This window comes from Notothenia rossii (genome assembly GCF_949606895.1).
Source record: "Notothenia rossii genome assembly, chromosome: 5".
Taxonomy (NCBI): Eukaryota; Metazoa; Chordata; class Actinopteri; order Perciformes; family Nototheniidae; genus Notothenia; species Notothenia rossii.
Genome location: NC_136903.1, coordinates 34,551,202 through 34,561,000, shown reverse-complemented (window position 1 = coordinate 34,561,000; position 9,799 = coordinate 34,551,202). Strand labels below are relative to the sequence as shown.

General features: G+C 38.9%; 2 protein-coding genes and 1 long non-coding RNA gene across 3 annotated transcripts; 2 read left to right on the top strand and 1 right to left on the bottom strand.

The window, feature by feature from the left end:
- The first annotated feature begins 20 nt into the window (after window positions 1–20).
- On the top strand, window positions 21–2,411 carry LOC307041395 (proteasome subunit beta type-3-like). The gene is made up of 5 exons (XM_079684776.1): window positions 21–64; window positions 147–307; window positions 1,367–1,551; window positions 1,910–2,017; window positions 2,117–2,411. Exons 2-5 carry the CDS (start codon window positions 305–307, stop codon window positions 2,334–2,336), a joined length of 516 nt encoding a protein of 171 aa, XP_079540902.1. The 5' UTR covers window positions 21–64; window positions 147–304; the 3' UTR covers window positions 2,337–2,411.
- Window positions 2,412–2,612: 201 nt separating this feature from the next.
- Window positions 2,613–4,147, bottom strand: LOC307041388 (uncharacterized protein). Its single transcript, XM_079684760.1, has 2 exons — window positions 3,966–4,147; window positions 2,613–3,722 (listed from the first exon to the last, which is right to left on the bottom strand). Exons 1-2 carry the CDS (start codon window positions 4,114–4,116, stop codon window positions 2,701–2,703), a joined length of 1,173 nt encoding a protein of 390 aa, XP_079540886.1. The 5' UTR covers window positions 4,117–4,147; the 3' UTR covers window positions 2,613–2,700.
- Window positions 4,148–5,734: 1,587 nt separating this feature from the next.
- LOC307041398 lies at window positions 5,735–7,682 on the top strand. Its single transcript, XR_013808743.1, has 2 exons — window positions 5,735–6,872; window positions 6,955–7,682. It is a non-coding gene; the product is annotated as an uncharacterized lncRNA (long non-coding RNA).
- The last annotated feature ends 2,117 nt before the right edge of the window (window positions 7,683–9,799 follow it).

The window sequence follows — 9,799 nt, the reverse complement described above, 5'->3', positions numbered from 1 at the left end:
GACACAACGCAGACCAAAGAAAACAAGGGGAATTTACAACACCGTTCGTGTTGGACTTTTAAAGGTAAGAAGACGTTTAAAGATTTATATTGCGGATATTATGAGCACATCTGAGTCAAATTAACATGTGTATAGCTTGGTTTCAGTCACGTGACTTCTATGACGCGCAAAATTCAAGTGGAGGTCAGGAAGTGAAAACGCAATCATTCATCAACGCAGGAATCATGGAGGACACCGACTTTGTCAAACAATTAAATGAACCTGCACGCCGCAGATATCGTGAAAAAATCACAACACACTCACAATGGTAAGAGCACCAGACATTAGATCACATGCCAATGTGTTTTTAGGTAAATGGTCAAATGTAACTAGTATTTAAGGGTAACAGTTACAAGAGATGGCTAAGCTAATGTTGGTAGCCAGCTAGCTTATGGATTTCTCCATCCTGCTTAAACTTAGCAAATATTCAATGAAAACATATTTTAAGTTTGGGGTTGCAAGTAACTTCAATCTCACAACTCTAAACATTTCAATATATTCAATGTTGTAGTTAATTATACAAAACATTTCATTGTGATGGTAGCCGGGGCATAGCTGCAATGCTAAATACTTAGCTTACCTAGCTGCACACGAGCTAACGTTGTGTCTTGTAGGCTAACTTAACTGTTACAATCATTCCCCGAATTCACTTTAATGGCATTATGATTCAATAAATCCGGTTCACTTAAAGGGCTGATGTTGCGTTTGGGTCAACATCAGCTAACGTTTGATTAATTAGACATTGCTAGTTTGGTTAGCTAAAGCTTCAACCTACTAAGCTAGTCAGCAATTTGTTAATGTGACAGCAGACAGCTGCAACAACTTCAACAACCCAGCAACGAGGTTTCACTATGCATCATTACATTTAAACATGTATAACGCGGGATAATAAAGACTTTGGTTCAATAATAATGTTCTACAACTACACTTTTTATTTTATCTTACTTTTATTTCTTTTGATCGTTGAAATGATTTTAGATGAACGTTATGCTCCATGTTTACACATTTGGGGGGTTGGAAATAACCCTGAATCATGTTTTTGGTCCTTAAATGAAATACATAGATTTCAGTCATTTATTTTGAGGACAACATTATTCAGTATCTTATTTGCATGTTGCAAATAATACATATTCTTAGGATATTCTTTACATGTTTTGCTGTATAGAAGGACCTCAACTTAAACTTAATTTTTATTTCAATGAATGTGCTTAAAAATTAGCTTTATGTTTAAATAGTTTGATTTGTCTCTTTAATCAGTTGTTTGATCTATCAATGGTTTAAGCTCTGACTAACTTAACTCTTCTTACGTTTCTCCTTCTTCATCCAGTCTATTATGTCCTATAACGGAGGGGCCTTCATGGCCATGCGAGGGAAGAACTGTGTGGCGATAGCAGCGGACCGGAGGTTTGGCATCCAGGCTCAGATGCTCACCACAGACTTCCAGAAGATCTTCCCCATGGGAGATAAGCTGTATATTGGGCTGGCAGGACTGGCCACTGATGTTCAGACAGTGTGAGTGTGTAGACCTCCACCTTGTTCTCTCAAAGTGGCTAAACAGTTGTGAACACCAGGGTACTATGATGACAGGATTGATTTACAACTCTATAAAGCTACAACTCTCAGATCTAGACTAAGTAAGACTTCTCATTTAGAGAAAGCCTGGAGTGTCAAGTACAATACTACACCTATAATGTTTATACCAACAACAAAAGTGTTTTAGTTGAATAGTATTACTATGCATTCTAATAAATAGGGGAGAAAATGTTATTAGAAATTCTGCTATCCATAGCTTTGAAATAAGTTAGATTTGTGATGACTGAATTCAATGTAAATATCTGAGGATTGATGGACGTCTTTGCCTTGTGTGTAGATCCCAGAGGCTTAAATTCAGACTGATACTGTACGAGCTGAAGGAGGGTCGCCAGATCAAGCCCAAGACCTTCATGAGCATGGTGTCCAACCTGTTGTACGAGAAGAGGTGAGTGCACTGAACTTAATATAGACCCATGTCCACATTTAAGCTGCTTACAGTAGGCACAAATACCTGCATAAATGGTAAATGTCATGCTCTCATCAGGTTTGGGCCATACTACATCGAGCCTGTGATCGCCGGAATAGATCCAAAAACCTCCGAACCATTCATCTGCTCCTTGGATCTGATTGGCTGCCCCATGGTGGCAGAAGACTTTGTTGTGAGCGGAAGTTGTGGTTCTCTCCTTGTTGCATTATTATTTGCACAGTGGCAGCTCTTTAACCTGCATTACAGCACCTTCATATTCACTGACCACACTCACTAGAGGAAGTAGGGCTGTGTGATATATTGCTATTGTAAAAAAGATGTTTACTGAAAAGATTAAATGATACTAAGAAGACTGAATAATACATGGTTTCTTATTTACATTTACAATAACCCTCAATGGCCATACATGGGAGCGTCACCAGACCAATTGTCATCTCTAGAATATTGTTGAATGAATTAAGCCTGAATGTAGATGAAAGTTGTATATTGATTAGGGCTACACAATTTACAACACACAAAAAGATGTTTACTGAAAAGACTTGAACACAAGATGTTTGAACACAAAAAGATGTTTACTGAAAAGATTAAATGATACTGAATAATACATGGTTTCTTATTTACAAGACTACAGCTCCATGACTTTACTCCAATGGGACGACAGACACTGACAGATTAGACAAGGCACAGCAAATAACCCCAATCTTGTCAATTAATGCTCGTGCCTCACCTGGTTTTGTTAGCATGTGCTCTATGGGCACAGCCCTGCTTTGCAGAATCTGATATTTTCTTCTGACTAATCCTATGACTCTTTCGACATGAATACGCACATTAGCTATTTTTCTTGTCTCTTCCACCTCGTATGCTGACAGCTGACTTTTCCCCCTGGTGAATGCAGGCATCTTTAGTGAAGCACAGTAAAATCCCACACTATCGCCAATATCGAACCCACGGTCTGCTAGGACAATATCTCCAGGTAACAGGTTTTTTAGGAGCCCACTCTGTATTGTGATCTGTTTATCACTAACTCTTCCTCCCCAGGCACAAGATATGGAAGTGACATAGCCTTGGGGAGCAACACCAATCAGAAATTTAACAGTATGGTGATGCTTGTAGTTGGACCATGTTTGTGCTCTAGCTAGTAAATTAGAGGGCCTCTCAATAAAAACTTCAAAACAGTCAACAATCACAGCAACTCTACATCCAAAGGCCTGTCTGAATCCCATTGGCATTGTAGCTTGAAGTACATGTTGCTCTTGCCACTCAATTATAAATTCTGTACTCTCATGAAGTATGTCAATTAACTTATGCCAAATTCTAGAAGCAGTGGAGAGACAGATGTTGAACCTGAAAGCCAAATCTTTCAGAGGGAGATTTAGTCTCAGCCTCAGCAAAACTAAAATGAACTGTTCAAATTTGGAGAGCACAGACATCGGGCCACAGGTGATGTAGGGCTCGCACAGTTGAAAAACCTGAAGTAAAACTAAGAAGTTGGGGAGCCCGGTGTAAAACTTTGTCTTCTCTTTGTTGTTCTCAAAGGACTCCTGGTTGAACTTTGTGTCCAGTGCCTTTGTCCGAAGATCTCCCAGCTCTGTTGTGTTCTGTCTCAGAACATCCTCCATCCTCTCGATGTCCTCCATCGTTAAATCAGTCTGGCATCCTGCATCTGCATACAATATAGCAGTAGCAAGCATAATTAGTTATTTAAAATAGTCAAATATGAATGTGAATTGTTGTGATGTTATCTTTTTGATAACCTTTTTACACACATGCAAGTTCTCTGTTCCAATTATTGCAGATTCTCAAGTTAGTACTCTATTTTCTAAACCTAAACCTAATTCAAAGTTTGCATTGATTTTCTGACAATCACATTTGTAATATTTAATAATAATGCTGGTGGTTAATTTACCTTGTTGGTCATTTAATATCCCACTGGTGTCCTCTGGTTGTGGGCTGTCAGACGGGGGTTGCGTCGGTTCTGAGCTCTCGGTTGTCTGCAGGAGATCCAACAAAGCCTCTGCACATTCTGATTGTCTTTGTTGGTCTTCCTTGAGCTCCATCTTCTGCTCTCGTCGAAGAGATGCCTCTGATCTGGGCTTACAGGACTGTCTCAGAAAATTAGAATATTGTGATAAAGTTCTTTATTTTCTGTAATGCAATTAAAAAAACAAAAATGTCATACATTCTGGATTCATTACAAATCAACTGAAATATTGCAAGCCTTTTATTATTTTAATATTGCTGATTATGGCATACAGCTTAAGAAAACTCAAAAATCCTATCTCAAAAAATTAGAATAGTTCCTCAGACCAAGTAAAAAAAAAAGATTTATAACAGCAAAACACAATCAAACATTTGAAAATGTCCATTAATGCACTCAGTACTTGGTTGGGAATCCTTTTGCACGGATTACTGCATCAATGCGGCGTGGCATGGAGGCAATCAGCCTGTGGCATTGCTGAGGTGTTATGGATGCCCAGGATGCTTCAATAGCGGCCTTTAGCTCATTAGCATTGTTGGGTCTGGTGTCTTTCAGCTTCTTCTTCACAATACCCCACATATTCTCTATGGGGTTCAGGTCAGGGGAATTTGCAGGCCAATCGAGGACAGTAATGCCATGGTCAGTACACCAGTTACTGGTGGTTTTGGCACTGTGGGCAGGTGCCAGATCATGCTGGAAAATTAATTCCTCATCTCCATAGAGCTTTTCAGCAGACGGAAGCATGTAGTGCTCTAAAATCTCTTGGTACACAGCTGCATTTACTCTGGGCTTGATGAAACACAGTGGACCAACACCAGCAGCTGACATGGCTCCCCAAACCATCGCTGACTGTGGGAACTTCACACTGGATTTCAAGCAACTTGGATTTTGCTCCTCTCCAGCCTTTCTCCAGACTCTGGCGCCTTGACTTCCAAATGAAATACAAAACTTGCTTTCGTCTGAAAAGAGGACTTTGGACCACTGTGCAACTGTCCAGTGCTTCTTTTCCTTAGCCCAAGTCAGACGCCTCTTCCGTTGTCTTGAGTTCAGAAGTGGCTTGACCATGGGAATACGGCTATTGTAGCCCATTTCCCGGACACGTCTGTGAACAGTGACTTTTGATACCTGGACTCCAGCTTCAGTCCACTGTCTTTGAAGCTCCCCCAAATTCTGGAAGCGACTCTTCTTCACAATGCTGTTAAGGCTGCGGTCATCTCTCTTGGTTGTGCAGCGTTTCCTGCCACATTTCCCCCTTCCAACAGACTTTTTGTGGATGTGCTTTGAAACTGCACTCTGTGAACAGCTTGCTCTTTGAGAAATTTCTTTTTGTGTCTTACCCTCCTGATGGAGGGTGTCAATGACGGTCCTCTGGACAGCAGTCAGATCAGCAGTCTTCCCCATACTTGTGATTTAGTTTACTGAACCAAGCTGAGTGTTTTTCAAGGCTCAGGAAACCCTTGCAGGTGTTTCGAGTTAATTAGACGATTCAAGTGATTCGTTGAACACCCTACTAGTATACTTTTTCATGATATTCTAATATTTAGAGATAGGATATTTGAGTTTTCTTAAGCTGTATGCCATAATCAGCAATATTAAAATAATAAAAGGCTTGCAATATTTCAGTTGATTTGTAATGAATCCAGAATGTATGACATTTTTGTTTTTTTAATTGCATTACAGAAAATAAAGAACTTTATCACAATATTCTAATTTTCTGAGACAGTCCTGTACTTGTTGTGTGGTAACCGAGGCTAACAGTGGGAGCCCAGTCTACAGACTCAACGTCACCCAAAGCGCTAGGGCACCCTAAAAAGTCCCAACAAAGTCCATATTAGACTACAGGTAACTTAAACATGATCAGTATTACTAAGTACATAAGCATTTAACCACAACCCAATAATACATAAACAAAGCCACAAAAACCAAGTTAGCTAATACCTCTGATGAAGTGGTCGCTGCAGACACGTGCATTAGACGACTCTGCTCCTCCCGACCGCAGATGTAGGTTTGAAAGCCATTTTTTCCGGCGTTCTTCGGTTAGCTTCTTAAATTGCTCAGCTTTATGGACGACAACCTTCGGCACTCGGTAAAACCTCTTGTTTTTCTCTCGGCCGGATCGATTGGAACAACCGTAAACTACACAACACACCGGCATTTTCACAATGGTAACAGCAGCTAGATCCTCTGTATAAAAATTACTTCCTGACCTCCAATGGAATTTCGCGCCAAAGGAACGCAGCGGTGTGACGTCAAGTGAAACCAACCTATTAAAGGATGTTAGTGGATTCCGTGAAGATTATCCCTAAATCAGTAGATTTAGGGAACGTTTACAGATAACAGATTAGGCTAGGATTCCGGATAACGTTAGCAACACAGGTTAACCATGAACAGCCTATTAATCCGTTCTTTTAATGTTATTTCAACCCAATGTTGTGGAATTCGAGAAAAGGGGCTTATTTACGTGCTTTTATCCGGGGTGGAGGGAGTTAAATATTAGTTAAATATAACATTGGGGCGTGTGATTGTAGTGGGTGGAGATGGTGAAATGAGGATATCCATTTTAGAGTTCCTGCTAGTATAATATCGTTCACGTTACACAATAATAGGGAAGAGAGCTATTTGTGTGATACATCGCTATTGATATGGATTTAGAGTGCATATTTGAGACTTCCAAACAGTAAACAGAAACGTAACTTATGGGTGAGTGTTTTTAGCAGAGCCATATGATGTCCTTGTGATTCTGTTGATTATTACCTGTCTGTATTATGTTGCAGCTCAGCTGATTTTGCATTGATGGCAAAGGGAGAGGGACTGAAGTGAGAGTGAAAACACAAGGTAAGTTTCAAATAGGTCAGCAATTTCCCATCCTATAGGTTGCTAGATGTATTTAACCCTTTCTCCTGTCTCCCTCTCTCAGCACAAGAACCCCAAGGGGATTCAACGGAGCCTGAAGACCTGCAATGAGACCCTCACCCTGCACCTGAGTCTCAACTACCAGAGTTTTGCAAGCCTCTCCCTGTTCCTTATTTTGATTAAACAGACGTTAAGCTTCCCAATGGTGTGGTCTTCGTTTTGCGAAAAATATGATTACCTCACATGTTGTTGCTGTTGTTGTCTTTTGTGATGGTTAAATTGCTCCTGCTGACTTGAGCCAGCCATTCTTTCCTCCTCTCTGTGTCAGTGGGGAAACTTTACATGTGTACTTCTTTCTCTGAGTGCTTGGAGCATCCCCAGGCAGCACAGCAAACCATGGGGGAGACGATATGCCAGGACAACACAGAGGAAAAGGCACAGACAAACTGCATGATATGATATGCTATTCAATGTTTATTGAATTCCATTTATTTACAATGGATGTTCCTAAAACAACACATTTAACATCAACATCATGCTGCTGCTAGTGCTTTGACTCAGTTGACAATCATTGATAGGCACCTGTGGGTCTCCTGTCCTTTCTGAAAGTCATAAGGATTACATTAGTACTTTAGATTACTTGTGTCCTCAATTACCAGGGGATTACTGAAACCAACATGAATTAAAGAAATGGTAAAAATGTATCTAATCTGAATTTTGAAGGATTCCTTCCCATCCCCTCCCTCTAAATATATCAATAAACATTAGGATGTGATGCTCCTGACTACCATACAGGTTTAAGAAGATAATATTTGTTTTAAAGAATTCAAAGCAATAAACAGGCTCTATAACCAAGGCAACGTTAGCCTAACATGTATGTGTTAACAGGTAAGATAGCTGTTCACACTGTATATTTTCTACTTTTTGTAATGCTATTTTATTTCTATTTAAGATGTGTACATTTTCGAATGTTTAATTATAGTCTTTTAACTGTCTGATGTACAATGCCTTGTCTTTTGCTGCTGCAGCGTAAACATTTCCCCAATTGGTATCAATAAAGTACTTCTTATTTTATCTTAATCCTCAAATATTAGCAAATGTTACTTTAAAAAAAAAAAAAACATTGATGTAACTACATACACATATTGATATGTTGTATAAATATTGCAAATCAAAACCTTTATTCACCACTAATTACCAAAAATTGCATTTCTATCCTGGTATTAATGCATTCAAATCGTGATTCAAATGGCCCGCCACGAACTTCCGGGAAACTATTGGGTCTCCCTGAACCACGTGACGATTTTTGGATATGACATTTTGGACCTCCGTTGTCGCAACTCTTCTCTCTATATGGCGCTGCCCGTGATTATTTCTCAAGCTCTGTGATTGGTTGACCTCCAACTGCATTCCATTCATTCCAATGGCTGGCGTCTATGTCACTTGATCTTCTTCAAAAAAAAAACATGGCAGAATTTCGTTTTATTCTCGGTGGAAAATGCCTATTTTAAAGTTAGTTTGGCCATTAAAATGCATTTTGATATCATTTGATGCGAGAAATATGAGTTGTTATATCAGATTATGTGTGCAGTGGATGTACATGATCTTTAGTTTGCTAGTTATTACGAAGATTACTTCAGGAAACTGTGTCCATACAACGTTTTCATTGTTACCAAGGTGGTTGCTAGGGACGCTGCTATCGATATTATTTCTGTTATGTTGTGTAACTGTAATTGTCTTATCTTTATTGCTACCCCCTTCCCCGTCAATGTATAGTGTTGGTCCACAGCGCAAACATATTAGTTTAACAAAATCCGCATCTAAAATTGTGGCATAGATACGTTATTTTCCCCTGTGAAGTTCCAGTCTCACATCTCACATCACATCGTCATTAACAAATACCGGAAACAGACCGAAAACATTTAAAACAAATAAAATAATACTTTATTCCGAGTGTGCTTGCTTTTCTCTTTGAAATTCATCACATAACGGCATTGTAATACACGGTTCGGCTGCATTAAATATTACATATCTGCCGTAGTTCTCTATTTATAGAGCCCTGATGAGAAGACTTCTAGACAAACATGAGGAACTGCCGCCAACACTGAAAACGTGACGTGGATCATAAATATATCAGCAATTAAACAACATCTTACATTTCTTTTCACACAATACGTCTCCTGCAGTATCAACACCAATTCGGCTCACTTTTATATTTGATCCAATTGGTAGATAGGCTGTATTTACACCATAAAGGTGCACAGCTGATAGAAAGGGACACCTAGTGGTTAAAGCATGTTATTGAATTTCATTATTTTTATTATTAGATATTAATAGGATCCCTATAAAGTATATTCATTACTCGTTATTCTCTACTAATAGTTAATTAAAGACTGTATATAATGACTATTTTGCACATCCCTTTCAAGATTTCAAGATTTTCTAAGTTTTATTGACATATCATATACATAACGGTGTAGTTATGCAATGAATGAAAAACTTGGGTCGCAGGTGCCTCAATAGTGCATTACAAGACATCTATCAATATTTTTGCATACCTCCAGCAATGTTAACTATGTCGAAGCACTTGTTTTAACTGATATTATACATATGTATTGAACAATCAATAAATAAAGAACACAGAATTATTAAATATAAAACACAGAATTTGTGTGATTATATCATAGACTGTATATATAAATGGACCCTGGAAGGAAATCTCTGCATGAGAAATATACAAGGTGTGGCGTGTGAGCGTGTGAATGGAGTGAAATGCGTGTGTCTCACGCCAAATGCGTGAGACTTGAGAGCTCTGTTAATATGTTTGCATGACATTAGTTGTTTATATTTTTGATATCACTTAATTATACATTTAAGTCAAGCTAAGGTACATGTGATGGTAGCTAGTT